At 45.9% G+C, this 15,148-nt stretch overlaps 1 protein-coding gene across 3 annotated transcripts in view; it reads left to right on the plus strand.

Annotated features, from left to right (window-relative positions):
- Window positions 1-780: 780 nt before the first annotated feature.
- LOC146178817 (uncharacterized) overlaps window positions 781-15,148 on the plus strand; it is a 30,295-nt gene continuing 15,927 nt past the window's right edge. For 2 of the 3 annotated variants that reach the window (XM_084578565.1, XM_084578566.1), the window contains exons 1-5: window positions 781-1,649; window positions 4,296-4,452; window positions 6,536-6,729; window positions 9,621-10,064; window positions 12,102-12,258. In XM_084578565.1, the coding sequence (XP_084434691.1) occupies window positions 996-1,649; window positions 4,296-4,452; window positions 6,536-6,729; window positions 9,621-10,064; window positions 12,102-12,258 (1,606 nt within the window). In that variant the 5' untranslated portion in view covers window positions 781-995. Of the gene's footprint in view, window positions 1,650-4,290; window positions 4,453-6,535; window positions 6,730-9,620; window positions 10,065-12,101; window positions 12,259-15,148 lie in introns of all 3 variants that reach the window. The other variant, XM_084578567.1, reaches the window with a different exon arrangement.

Here is a 15,148-nt window from a genome sequence, read left to right on the forward strand (position 1 = left end):
TTGCGCAAATGCATCCTTAGCAGTTGGAACGTCAACGCATATCTTTTTGGAATAAACAGCAAAGCGGAAACGTATACGCTAAGCAAATCATTGCCACCAGGAATCATAGCTCCATGGAGTGCCTCTGCTTTGCAGAGCTGTGCGTTTCGATCCACGTGGTAATGTTATCCATTGTTACATTCTACTCTTATGAAAACTGATCATACGGTCTTGTCTTTCAACGCATATCTTGTTTAGCAGAGACCTTGACCACCAAATATATATGGTCTTCAGTACAATGCTTTGCTTTGGGAACGCTGGAAAGGAGGAAATCCTCATTTTTCACATGGCCGCCCTACACACGCTCACCTGTCCTAGCTGCTATTAATTCATTCATAAATCTTAGTCCTGTTATTCTAGTTGAAAACGAATCGTCTACAGGCCTCTTTTAGATGGAGGCAGAAAACAAGGCGCCTGTGTGCTGTGCGGTGTCGGTGCACGGTTAAGGACCATTTCCGGACCCCTCCCAAGGCCTTCCTCAAAGAGTCTCTTTCGGGACGTAAACAAACGCCATAAACCAAACACGCACGTATGCGCGCACGCATTTTGCAGGACAATTGTACTTTCGAACACGTGTGTTTGTTCCAACGTTTTCAACCAGCAGCAAATTTTTGCCGCCCCTCAGTGAGTGACCTAAAAAAACTGGACGCTTTTTTTTTTTTTCATGATGATGATGATGCTTGCGGTGTCGCACTGGCCGCAACGTAACGAACTGTTCCGGCTTCACAGCGAAAGCCAGTGCTATCTGCAGCGTCGCCGTGTGCCATATCGCCCCGATACATGATGTCAGAGTAGTCAAAATATATAAAAAAAGAACTGGCATGATTGTGTCAGTCACCATCCCATTTCAAACATGCTTATGACTTCCATCCATTCCTTTAGGAGCCTTACCTCACTTTGCCTCATTTATCTTGTTTATCGTCCATTCATCTATCTATCCTATTCAAAAACTATGGATGCTATGGATTCGTGTAGGTGGGCTGTTTTGTTTTGCGCCACTGTGCTCGATTTTAAGCAGTGATCAGCGCTGTGCGACATTTCAAATGTCGCTGCTGCCATGTACAGGGCCCACACAATGTGTCATGGACTCGAGATCTGAACGCATCGAAATAACCGACCAACAGGACTGCGTTGGCTGCGCTGCCGCGCCAGTGCTACGGTGCCGGACACCAGTCACCCCCCGAAGACAGGTGCATTCGTGGCGGCCGTGCTGTATTGTGTGCGGCCTCGAATGGGCGGCGAATGTGGTTCTGCACCCGCTGCCCGCCAGCACCAGACGACGTGAACGCGAGGCATGGATCGACTTCGTGCGGAGCAGCCCCGGTCGCGACTTGCAAGACTGGAAGCCGTCAAAGTGCAAGCCCAGCTACGTATGCTCTCTGCACTTTTCGTCACGATGCTTTCTTTCAATGAAAATGACCGAACGTGGCGGCATCCTGGCCTACGAGAAGAGCCTGAAACCGAGGGCCGTGCCTACGATCTACCCGAAAACTTCCAACGTCGATGTCGGAGGTGCGGCATCAACTGTCCCGGTCGTGCCGTCGCCTTCGGGCGAGCGTGGGATCGATGCAGGACCGAACATTTTAAGCGATAGCCAGAAGAAACTAACGGTGAGAACGTGCTACTGTTTTGCATAGACATGCCTTCGGTCTCCGGGAAGTATGTACAGGGCACAAAGTTTCCACTGGACAGATGGTGCTGGAAAGGCTGTTAGTCCAGGCAATGACACAAAAAGCATTCCCTGCGCAGATAAAGTGGAAAACAACAAGAACGTCGTTTACCTATTTGTTGTTTTCTTCAAAATGTTTCACAACATAACAGGCTATCTAGACACAGGCATACGTGAAAGTTAAGGTAACATGTAAAAATGTGTGTGGAGTGCAGTGACGCCAGCGAAGCCAGAAAGTATATCAGTATGTATAGCTTCAAAAAACAGAAAGCATCAGTGATAGGAAAACTTGCGAATTCCATCATCATATCACATTGGCAACTTATAGTTGTGATACATTGCACCATGGTTGTTTAATTTTAAAAAGCAGTGTGCTCACAAATTCAAGGTGGTTGACCCGGTTATGATGGCAGATGCTCTAATCTATTTGTTATTGAGCCAGGTTTCAGTAGCATTTACTGCTTTACTCCTGGTTTATACAGTGTTCTGCAACTTTATCGAACCCCCGTTTGAAAAATTCTCCCGCCTCAACCGGAGGCTCATTTGTGCTGAAACTTCACTGAAAGCTTACGCGTTGTTGTCCCCTTCTTTACAGGTAAGTTTGACCATGGTGCTTGCTTGATTTGGCCGCACATGATGAGAAACCACAACTGTCGGCGACGAGACTGAGGAGCAAAAGACGCAAACGTAAATTTTTCGTTGGAGGGCAGCAGTGGCGCCATCTAGCACCATTAAAGGAACGTGCCATGCTTGCCTCGGCGCTTTTGAACTGCAGCGCTTTCCTCCAGCGACGCCAGATGATGGCACAGCTGTCTTTTGCTTGAAGCTCTGTGCAGAAGTTTTTTGCTCCTTAGTCTCGTCACAGATGGTTCTGGTTTCTCATCATGCGCGGCCAAACCAAGTAAGCACCCCGCCGGGGTGGCGCAGTGGTTACGGCGCTCGACTACTGTTCCCAAGGACGCGGGATCGAATCCCGGCCTCGGCGGCAGCTTTTCGGTGGAGGCGAAAAGCAAGGCGTCCGTGTGCTGTGCGATGTCAGTGCACGTTAAAGAACCCCAGGTGGTCGAAATTTCCGGAGTCCTCCACTACGGCGTCTCTCATAGCCTGAGTTGCTTTGGGACGTTAAACCCCACAAACCAACCAACCAAACCAAGTAAGCACCGGGGTCAAACTTACCTCGTAAAGAAATGGACAACAACTCGCAAGCTTTGTGCGCAGTTTCAGCGCAAATGAGCCTTCGGTTGAGGTGGGAGAATTTTTCAAACGGAGGTTCGATACAGTTGCAGAACACTATGTTACTTTACTGAAGCCCTGAGAGGACCGTGACACTACATACCATTCAGGGTTGCGCAACTCAATAAGGGTGACAGTCTTAATCTAAGGTTTGATGAAAACTTGTTTGGTCAGGTAAACTCGTTAAAAGTGAGGATCGCTGACCAAAACGATTGAAGTCAAAAAACGTGTTTCGGCTTCCACACAGAAGCCTTGTTCACTCAATGGAAAAATCAAAGCACGAAGCTTAAGTGCGTCGAAGTAATCTTCAGCCTACATACGCGAGATGCCTGGGGTGATTACTTCGGTGCACTTAAGCTTCGCGCTTTGAATTTTCCATTCAGTGAAGAAGGCTTTGATGTGGATGTGGAAACATCTGTTTTTTTTTACTTCAACCTTTTTTTAGCCAGCGATCCTTACTTTTAACATGAGCAACAACTATGGAATACTTTCGTTGCTCTCATTCAATGGCATGCACATTGTGTGATGATACACAAAACTCCGCTTGTTCCAAAAATATCAGTCCTTCTGTGTTCTTAGTGTAATGGTTCCTAAATTGTTTTTGCAGGCATGAAAGTACTACTAAAATAAAATGTTTCTTTATGTGGGCTTATTATATTTGTGCATAGCTTCATTTTTTCCCTTATCTGCTTCACTGCACTGATTGATTGACTGATTGATTCATTCAGTCATTCTCATTCATTCATAAAACATCAGTCCAAATGAATGCAAACATCTTTTGGACAAAGTATTTGGGTCCCTAGCTAGCAGCTCACTCTCCAGATCTTTTTCCTTCTTCACTGAACAACCATGCAAGCACTTCACAGAGATAATGCCACTGGTTAGAATTCTCATTCGTCTCATCATTGACAGAGTCACTGTCATAGGCATTTTCATTGGTGATCTTCATGAACAGTGCTTCAGCGTTCGGATGATCCAGCTTTCTCCTTTGAGGTGCACAATTTTAGACATCCGCACTTAATAACAACATTTTGTAATAGTACTCTATAAAGCAAAACGCTGAGACAAGAAAACGACACATAGAGAATTTTGGCCATTAAGGTGCCGTGTTCATGATTGTGGACGCAACACTTCAAAAGTCCACTGTAGCACACCTTATTTGTCTTTTTTTGCATTGAAAATTGAAGCTTCATTACATATGAACTCGTTTATGCATTCTCATTCTTCAGTGGCACCATTAAAGAGACACTGTGGAGAAAGTTCGCTGTCAATGACATTTCAGTGGCTGAGACCACTCTCGCCATAACTGGGACTTTTGTCTTTACTTGCGTTTTATCTCTTTGCCCTAGTGTAGAGGGGCGCATTCACCGCAGAGGAAGAAGCCTACCTCATCAGCCTGGTCAAGGCACGGCCTCTCCTGTGGAATAAGACTCACGTGCACCATTACAACAAGGAGATGAAGGGAATCGCGTACGAGCAGATAGCCTCAGCATTCCGAGGGAAGTTCACAGGTAATAAATACCTTTGCTGTATTATTTCTCCACGCCAAGTGATCCAGCATTATCTCGATGACCGTGCATTTTGTAGGGGAAAAAATATCTCGCATATTCCCCACATTTAAGGGTTATGCATGCGACCTTATGTTTATTTAAAAATATTTTCATGTCTTAGCGGCACTTTTATTTTTCGATATGGCCGGCAGAGGTTGCAGGGTGCATTGTATTTGTAGTTGTATTTTAAATTGATGTACACGCTTAACTCACCTTATGGAAAGCAAGAGGGCTGCAGAGGCTATAGAAAAGCATATTTAGGATTCACCAAAATAAAATATAGCATAAGGAAAAGACGAAAAAAATTAGAGAATTTGAATTTTTTTGTTAAAAATGTTGCAAAGGAGAGAGGCAAATTTTTTACAGTGGATACAGATCTGCACAAAAACTGAAACACAGAAAAGAATATTTCTGGACAAAAATAATCAACGTGGTCGTGAGGAAAAGAATGCTAATTAATCTAGCTTCAGTAGAAACATCACTTTTGAGTAGCAAAATAATCCTCTTGCAGGTTTTAGCTAAAATACCCATCACTGTCACCTTTACCAACCTTGGGCCCTGTAAGGAAATATTTCTAAAGAGTATTATTTTTTTTAAACTTGAGAAATCATTTCTAAAATTTTGCAACACTACTGCACACACAGTACACCGCAAGCACAGAAATAGATGCTTATGAACATACTCTTGTTACATATTCCAAAGAAAAGTCATGCAGTGTGCTGAAAAATGAGATGGAATAGTAATCATTTGGTAACATTATTGGTAAGGGTTGAAGAAGAGAATTGAACAAGGTTACAAGGAAAGGTTACATTAGGTGCACTTTGTACATAAAGAATGCCATGCAAATCTTACGACATCTAAATGTATGAATCAAAATGAAATAAATGTAAATTTTATTCTGAGAGGCAGGTCTTGTACAGCTTGATTTGCTAGCTAAAAGGTGTAGTCTGCCTGGGAACAGGTACACAAGAAGTTAGGAATTTTATCTTTGCATTGTAGATAGCAAGGCGTCTTTGCCTAGCCTTATAATTATTAGCCTTCAGAGAAAGCTGTCACATGACGATATAGTCACTCCTATCTTGTGTAGTGTGCACTCAAAGCCCCCATTATGGAGTGCGCTTCAGAGAAAAGCAGATTTTGTTCTCCGATGTTGACACTGCTGTCACGTGGAAGCACAAGATATCGTTCCAGAATTAGGGAAAAAAACAGGCAAGTCTGTGGGATCTTAAGAAATTTTTTTTATCAAATTAAGCATTTCTATCATCTAGCATAGCATACTTCAGTATGTAGCCTTTTAAACATCTTTCACAGATGTAAATATTATTTTACATACCACATTATACAGAACTGGAAAAAAAAATGTCAGTGCAAATTTACCGAAGAAACAAAACAAAAATAAAAAAAAGGCATACATATATATAAAAAAGAACAGTAAAATAATTCATAATGTACATAATATGTTACCTTGGCTCTTTTCCTAGTTGTGGAAATTGAGGACGCCTATCTATAGGGCTTTTTTTCCGCATCAAAACGCTTTCGGAGCTGCGGAAAAAACGGGCAATTATGATAGGTGCTAGAAAATATTCTTTCAGATCTTATGTTTTTGTACCGCCTTGCTCTAACATATATCATGCTGCAGCTTAATTAATGGCTTTCACCCGCAAAAAAAATTTAAATGCCTAAGCAGTATACATGATATAAAAAATATTGAATATGTTTTCAGAAAGATCTCGTATCACTTCAATAAAAAAAGGAAAGGGGTCCAGGCCAGGTAGAAACTTTTGATTCACTTCTGAGTGCCACGCCCACATCTTACTCAGGTACACATCAGGCTGGTTGACCACTGGAATGGGCTAGCACACTGATCTATATGTCTAGACTTTATTTATCATCAAAGCATGTACATAGTTGTAGAAGTCTGTTATCTAAGAGCCTGTGGGATCCCTGCGGATGCTGTGCTTAAATGTCTCACATTTATAGCCATTTATAGCCCATTGTTGCATGCTATCTACTTGCAATGCCTTGTCATTGAAATCGTTTACAGCTGATCAGCTGCGGAAGAAGTTCAACATCTTGCGCGGCCAGTTCACGGAGGAGAAGCGAAAGCTTGAATCTCGCACACAGAAAAGCCCGCCACTTTCCCCAGAGTCTTCCTGGGTCCACTTCAAGCGGCTTATGTTTGTGGTCGATGGGCATCATGGTGAAGAAAGTGGCGAGCCTGCGGAGAAGGAAGATCAGGCAAGTGTTTGCCTTTGTTTGGGTGTCGCGCATACCAAATGATTCTTGCAAATTCTGTAAAGTCACTGGGGGTGGGGACTGGTTGAGAAGTACCAGATGTAAAGAACGCACAGGGCTAGGGATATGGGCTGTTTATAATGATTCCGCACATTTATCTACAGCACTGGGACGGCACGCCGGGAAGTGTAGATGGGTCATGTACGAGTTGACTTTAAACCATTCTCATCATGCCAGCACATTTTTATGGATTGTGTTAATGCCGTCTGTCTTGAACCCTTTTGGGCATCATTTTTAGTCAGTTGTAAAGAAATATTTTTTTTTTGCCTAGATATTGGATTCATGGGACATGGGCTGGGAATTTAATGCAGAAGCAAGATTAGATAACCGGGTATCTGAGGGTGACAGAGTGGATTCGAAGGGGAGGCAAGCGCATTGGGGGCAGCTGAAACTGAGGTGGTCGGATGTGATTAAGAAATTTGCTGGGATGAAATGGTTGCAGCTCGCACATGACCAGGTTAATTAGAAGGATATCGGATAGGCCTTTGCCCTGCAGTGGGTGGGTCTGGTCGGGCTGCTACTGCTGCTGATGACGATGATGGTATATATTCAACCCTTAAGAAAGCTGGTTTGTTAGTTTTCAGCTCAGAATACTAGCAGTTGATCTTTTCCAGGGATTGGCAAAAAGTTTGTAAAAGAAAGTTTCTCAGCTGAAGAAACAGCAAGATATAAATGCTGCTACTGATGAACTAAACATTCAAGCAATATGGAAATAATTCTTTTTCAAAACAGCAATTTCGCTTGAATTTGTGAAAAAAAAAATGACTACCAAAGCATAAACAGCTTGGTTAATTTTTTATTTCCTGGGTAATTTATCTGAACCACATGGAGGCTTCTCATATAATGCAGATTGCCGACCATAAACCCTGACTGCTCATTGGAGGGTCAAATTCTAAAGTTAAAGCTCAGCTACTTTGGTCATCTGATGAGAAGAGAGGAGTCGCTGGAGAAAGATTTGATGTTGGGAAAGGTTGAGGGTACCGGAGAAGGGGTAGGCAGCGAACGCGATGGTTAGATGGCATCCTCGAGGCGCTGCAAATGAAGTTATGTGATGTTAGGAAGATAGTGAGAGACCGGAAAGCGTGGCGTGATATGGTTCATAGGGTCACGAAGAGTCGGACACGACTGAACTGAACTGAATATAATGTACCTATAATGCTTTTAACATGAAAGTGTTAAAGGTCATAAACCATAAAATCTGGCATTAACATTGTTAGCATCCCTCAGGCAGATAACATGGCCGGACACTTATTGGTTGGTGGGTTGTGCAATGTCGCAATGGCCGGGTTGGTAAGAGCTGCCAGCTTGGGTAGGCCCTTCGAGGTGGGAGGGTGAGGTGGGATTCAAACCCTTGGGGAAATCCTGGATCGCTAGTCAGACATGCTGCCCCTGGGCCCGTGCAGGCACATACGTATGGCTTAAAGCGGAGCTCTGTGTCTATATCAGTTGGTCCTTCACTTATCGTGGTGATTATGAAGGTATGCTAATGATATGCATGAGATAATAGAGGCACAGGTTGAGGGATTATTGGTTAAGCAAGTACAAAAATGCATGTACAGCCAGCGACAAAAGTTTGCGGGACGAGAGTTTGTGGAAAAATATTTATTTCTGTGTGGTCGGACTAGTATGGAGAATGAAATGTGCTGAATCATGAGGGGACATGCTCACCACATTCACAGAAAAAAAATATCAGACGACAAGTTAACAAGGTAACGAAGAAATAAACGTTTGTCCACAAATCTGCGTTCCGCAAACCTTTGACCCTGACTGTACATATGCGAACTAGTAACGGCAATGGGAGCCACAGGCATGGACCATAAATGCTGTCACATCATGTTCTCAAGGGCAGAGCCTAAAGGTGCCCCACATTTCTAACATTTTCATTTATGGTTGATTATTATAGACTACTTGCCATATGGAAATTTTTTACCAAGAACCAAAGTGTCTCTATTTAGCTCAGCTGCACTGGTTTTTAAATTGATGCGTCTTAGAATTCAAGTGCTTTTCATGAATCTGATATGAGCCATAACCTTTTGGTGAATATAGTCAATTGATTCAATAGTCATTATAGTCAATGCCTCTCTAAAAGAATCTTGGTGCGGTTGGGGAGGGACCACTCATATGGCTTCAGGTTTTTGAAGTGTTAGCATGTCTAACCGCTCACTAACCAACCAACCGACAGACTAACTTAGCCATATATTAGCACCTGCACGCTTCACATCTCCAGATCAGAGCTGCAAGTGTTTTGCACCTAGCACCATTGCCGGCAGCTGGCACTTAAGAGGTAAAGGTTATAGAAGTACTGTATTTCTTAGTATAAGTTAATATTGGCAATGTTTTCAATAGCCTTTATAGTTGAATTATGAATGCTCATCATGAACTATGTTTGGCTTCATTGTTTGCTCTGTCTGAATATCTGTTTTGAACAAGTGGAGTAGCACTCTAAGACTGTAGTGTGACAGTGTGTAAGGGATGCAGGTATGAAGGTGCAGCTGTGCATGGCTTGTGATAGATGCTTGGTTACCAGCTGAAAAGTTACAGGGTCGTCCACTCTTGGGCTGGAAATGCGAGCCAGGGGTCACCCTCTTCGAAGTGCCATTGCACCTGACGTGTCCGCACATCAAAGCAAAGTGGCATAACCACTGAGGGATGTAAATGTAATGCCTCACATGGCCTGGCACTTCCTGGCTGGATTGGACGCAATAGCCACGCACTTGCATGTTCACCTTAAGAGTTTGAGACCCTATACACTTGATGTGGTGAGACATATAAACTGTGGCTGTTATTGTGTAGAGGGTCAAAGATTTGAACGCTTTGGAATAATGGACCCACAGGGCTGCATCAACGCAGCTGTGCCGGTGTGTCAAGCTCCAGTCATCGGTCAAGAACCGGTTCACCCGTGGCGGCCGCACTGTGCCGTGTGCGGCCTCGGATGGGCGGCAAATGCGGTGCTACACCCACTGCCCGCCTCTGGGCAGCCTGAACGTCAGGCATGGATAGACTTCGTGCGGCGCAGCCCTTACCGGGACTTGTGTGACTGGACGCCGTCGAACTGCAAGCCCAACTACGTGTGCTCTCTGCACTTTGTGTCACGCTGTTTTAGTTCAATGAAAATGACGGAACGCTGCGGCATTCCGGCCTACAAGAAAAGCCTGAAACCAGGGGCCGTGCCTTCGATCTACCCGAAAGCCTCCGTCGTCAGTGTTGGAGGTGCGTCATCTTCGGGCGAGTCTGGGATCGATGGGGGACCGACAGACGACAGCCAGAAGATAGTGATGGTGAGTATGTGCTACTATTTAGCCTCACAGAGGCTCGTGTTTAGGTGCTGTGACAGGACACAGATCTTCACTGAACAATGGGCGCAACGTTCGGTAACCGCTTTTCTTGGCAATGAAAAGAAGGCTTCAGAGGCAGATCATCTATTAGTGTGTCATTCTGCCTAACAGTCGTGCATGACTGTGCTTTTGGATGTGTGGCACATTGCGTACTTACACTAGCCTTGTTCCTTTGCTCGAGCAGCTAGTGACATCTGCTGGTGTTTCTTATAGCGAGTCATTTCAACCATAGTTTTTGTAATCCGGAAAACTTGTGTTTTTTCTTGACTTTCAACGTTGAATTTTGGAATTTACACTAACATAGGCCACCGTAAATGACAAATAATTACATTATATCATGTTTTAAAAGGGAACTGGTAGCTGTGAGCAGGGACTACATTTCTTTCTATGCGACAGAAGGTTGTGCTTTAGCTTTGTAGATTTTGCTCCATTGCTAGACAAAATTGTCGCAGAGTATGGAGTGGCTGCCATTTCTTGTATAGGTTGCAGAATAGGTAATGGTACAGGAGACATTCATTCAGCAAATGAAGGGGAAAAGCAACTTTAACGCCATTTACAAATTCTGATTTTGTTTATAATGTTACGCAGTTGAACAGACTGCACATGTGTAGTAGTTGTTTGCTAGTGTGTGACTATGTGGTGGACTTCGTGACTGTCCAGCTTGCATGATGGTTGCAGTACACTGGGACGATTGTGGTATTAGCTGCTGGGCAAAGAAGAGGTGTGTGGAGATGTACGTGAGTGTAGAATTGGTGACTGTCATGCGTGGACGATGTTTATGTTCTGCGGGGAAGAAAGTGCTACTATCTCCTTGGCAAAGAAGAGGATGACGAGAAGATGTACTTGGGTGTAGAAGAGGAGGAGTGGTGAAGAGGAAGTGTGTGTTCAGATCCATATTACAGTTAGTAGTGTGCGCCTGTGTTGTGTTTCTTTGCATGTGATTGTGTTTGTTGCGCCACATTTCTGGGTACTATGCAGCGCCAACTTGCCCCTCAAGCTGTTATTTTGGTCAGCTGGTCTTCATGAGCCTTATACCAGGCTAGCGCAGTGCCCTCGAGGTAAAAAACAGCATTCACTAGCATGAGGGTCGGGTCCCAGCGATTATGGGTGCTCACACGTTCGTACTTGCGTATCCGTTTGTCTACGTCTGTAGTGCTGGTACCAGTGAAACTGCCAGGATCGCGCGGGTGGGTGAGGATGACCGATGGCAAGGCCCCCGTTGGTGTGAGGACGGTATCTTGAGGCATCGTTGGGCAGGAAAGCAGGCGACCGCTGCGGAGTTCCGTCGTGCGGAGGCTGAATCCGGAATCAACAACCGCACCTCCACCAAGATGTTATGTGGAAACTCGATGTATTTACACTATATTTACAACAGCCTCAACTGGCATAGCAGCAAGCAGCAGCACGAAACCAGTCCCACTTCTTCGTCATCACCTTGTCCATTTCGCGAGGCAAGAGAAGAAAACACTTCGTCTTCGTCATCGCGTAACATTAGATAGCACACCTCTCATTTCATAAGTTAATGCGTCAAGCGCACGATGAGTTCCTTGAAAGAAATTTATCCATAAGCTGTTTTAGGAACTAAGGCACATATTATTGATGAGCGTTCAGATACGCAAAGCAGTGGAGCATAGGCGATGTAACTCGTTCTGTCTAAACTTCACTCTGTTTCTTCTTTCTCCTGTTGAATGTGTGTCCATACTTGGCATTAATGTCTGATTAATGAAAGGATTCTGCACCTGAGAACTTGCACCCTGTTGCATAGTGTCCGATTTAGACTGCACACTGGGTGCTCACATCACTTCCGCTTTAATGGCTAAGAAGTGACCGCTGGCATCCATATTGTGATAGAACTGACTTTTTGATAGTCTAGACCTTACAGCAGTGTGAACTCTGTCTTAACAGATGGGTGGGACGCCACCTCACCATAAATGGGGCTTTTGTCTTTACTTGCATCTCTCTCTGTTTGCCCTCATGCAGAGAGGTGCATTCACCACAGAGGAAGAAGCCTACCTCATCAGCCTGATCAAGGAACGGCCTCTCCTATGGGAGAAGAACCACGTGCATCACTTCAACAAGGAGCAGAAGGCAGTCGCATACGGACAGGTGGCCTCAGCATTTCAAGGGAAGTTTATGGGTGCGTACTATGGAGGAAGGTGGGAGTTGCGTGACCTCATCTTCAGTGCTGCCTGAAGTTTGGAAATCTCGTCTCGGTCTTTCAAAATGATCACGTCGGTCGACTGGGTAATGCTAGCTGTGTGAAGATGCCGATTTGCTTTTTCCCTGCATTCATTTCTTGCAGTGGAAGCTGCGCTTCTATCTTCTTGACACCTCGCTGGCTGCAATCATCGCCAGATCTCGCACAAACTTCACAATAAGACAATCCATAACAGAAAATAAAAAAGATACTGTCCCGCACGTGCGAATGGCATGAATGACTGATCGGCGAACGACACACAGGATAGGAAAAGAAAAGGCAGGCAGATATGCCTGCTAGCTACTGCATAATCTTTGTGGTAGTGCTAGGAGCTGGCACTAGATATGCTGCTGATGATAGCTACAGCCCACGGACCATACACTCAAAAACAGCGGCTTCTGTTTCACGCGAGAGTTGCGAGCTCCAGCGCTGTTAATTTTAGCCGACTTCATAATACTGATGTTCCTAGATTATAGAAGAAAAAATAAAATATAGTATATGCTGTTCTGAAATATACGCTATTTTTAAATCCTTAGTTCTGAAATAGTTTTACATTGAAAACATAGAAAATCTAAAACATAGTGGAACCCGCTTCCCTTTCCGGCGTGAAAAAGAGTGTGTTGGAGCCACGTAGCATTGTTCGAGTGAACGAGGGCCACGCCACGCTTTGGACTGTCAGCCATTCCAATGAACCTGCATATTGCCGTGTGGTTTGAAACTCGCCGACTTTGAAGAAGAACGACATTGCTCGTTCAACTAGGTGTTCTGATCTTACCGATTCCAAGTTCCAGTCTATGATATAGGAATCGCTACCCACCAACAACCGCCGAATATTGATGGAAGTTCTTATGAAAAATGTGGGCATGTTCGGCTTTGCTCGAGATCAGCCACCAATGATTCCATCTTCCCGCACCCATTACATGATCAACACTGGGTCTGCACAACTGATTAGACACCCCGCCGGGGTGGCGCAGTGGTTACGGCGCTCGACTACTGTTCCCAAGGACGCGGGATCGAATCACGGCCTCGGCGGCAGCTTTTCGATGGCGGCGAAAAGCAAGGCGCCCGTGTGCTGTGCGATGTCAGTGCACGTTAAATACCGTATTTACTCGCATAATGCTCGCACCCCCCACATTGCCTATCGAAAATTGGAATTTTTTTTTTCCTCGCATAATCATCGCACCCCCAACATCACTGCCGCGAGAGTCGACATGTTGCACCGCGGCAGTCGACTACGCGTAGCGAGCGCCATCTTTCTAGTGCTACTGAAACTAGCTGGCCCCGTTAGGTGCGTGCGCTACCAGGAGGCGCTACCCGACCCAACCTCATCACCAGCTCCGACCACTCCGAGCGCCTCGAGAAGGAAACGTCAAGGTGTTTCGTCAGTTTTGTTCCGCTGGTACCGCCGCACGTTCTCCCGAGTTCCGCGCATAGTTCTGCCATTTTGCGAAGACTTTCGTAGGCCTCGCTCAGTGCGTGCTACTTTTGTCACCGTGCTCTCTGTGCCGCTTCGCCATGGGGCGATACGCAAGCTACACCGCTGCCTTTAAGCTAAAAGCTGTCGAGTACGCTTTGGAGCACGGCAACCGCGCTGCCAGCAGACACTTCGGAGTCAACGAGTTTTGTGTCCGCTACTGGAGACGGCAGCACGACAAGCTCAAGGCAACCAGCAAGACTCGGCGTGCCTTCCGTGGTCCGAAGACGGGAAAGTTTCCTGGGGTTGAAACTGCACTCCTGAACTACATTAAGGCTCTACGGGCGGATGGTTGCGCCGTGTCAGTAGAGCTGATGCGGAACCAGGCGCGTGTAATTGCAAGGAAAGAAGGCATCTCGGCGCAAGATTTCCAGGCAAGTAACGGGTGGGCCACGCGGTTCATGCGGCGCAATGGACTTTCGCTCAGGAGGCGGACGACGCTTTGCCAGCGGCTACCTGCAGCCTATGAAGACAAGATTGTGGACTTCCATCGCTTCATGATACGAATTCGGCAGGAAAGAAACTTCTTGCTCTCCCAGATCGGAAACGCGGACCAAACGCCCCTCAATTTTGATATGCCGAGCAGCACTACAGTGGAGCAGACAGGTGCGCGGTCTGTGCACATAAGGACGACTGGTGCCGAAAAACAACGATGCACGGTCATGCTAGGCGTGACTGCGGACGGGCGGAAGCTGCCACCATATGTGATTTTTAAGCGGAAAACCCTGCCAAAAGGAAAGCTGCCCTCCGGAATACACGTGCGGGTGCAAGAGAAAGGTTGGATGACGGCAGAATTGATGATCGACTGGTTGAAGACGGTGTGGGCACGGCGACCGGGAGCACTTCTTTGTCCGTCGCTTCTTGTTCTTGATAGCTTCCGCGGTCACCTCATGGACTCTGTTCGCGCGAAGTTGACGGAATTGCGTACGGACATCGCAGTAATACCAGGTCACCTCACATCGATGCTGCAGCCTCTGGACGTGTCTTTGAACAAGCCGTTCAAAGATAACGTTCGGAGGCTGTATGCAGAATGGATGGCCGAAGGCCAACACGCTCTTACGCCGGGTGGCAAGATAAAGAGGCCATCTGTGGAGCTGCTGTGCAACTGGGTAGCAGATGCATGGAGCATGATTGGCGCTGACGTGGTCGTGAAGAGTTTCAAGAAAACTGGCATTTCCAACGCCCTGGACGCGACAGAAGACCACTTGGTGTGGGACGAAGATGAAGAGGGTGAAGCCGAGGAAGCCGACGAAGCAGCGACCAGCGATAGCGATGGCAGTGTCGACGTGGACTCCGCGGACTCTGAGTGATGGTGATGTTGCGGGCGGCCAGCCTTCGCAAATAAAGTGTTTCTGC

The sequence above is a fragment of the Amblyomma maculatum genome, chromosome 9 (assembly GCF_055883805.1).
Source record: "Amblyomma maculatum isolate TAMU_Amacu chromosome 9, ASM5588380v1, whole genome shotgun sequence".
NCBI classification, from domain to species: domain Eukaryota; kingdom Metazoa; phylum Arthropoda; class Arachnida; order Ixodida; family Ixodidae; genus Amblyomma; species Amblyomma maculatum.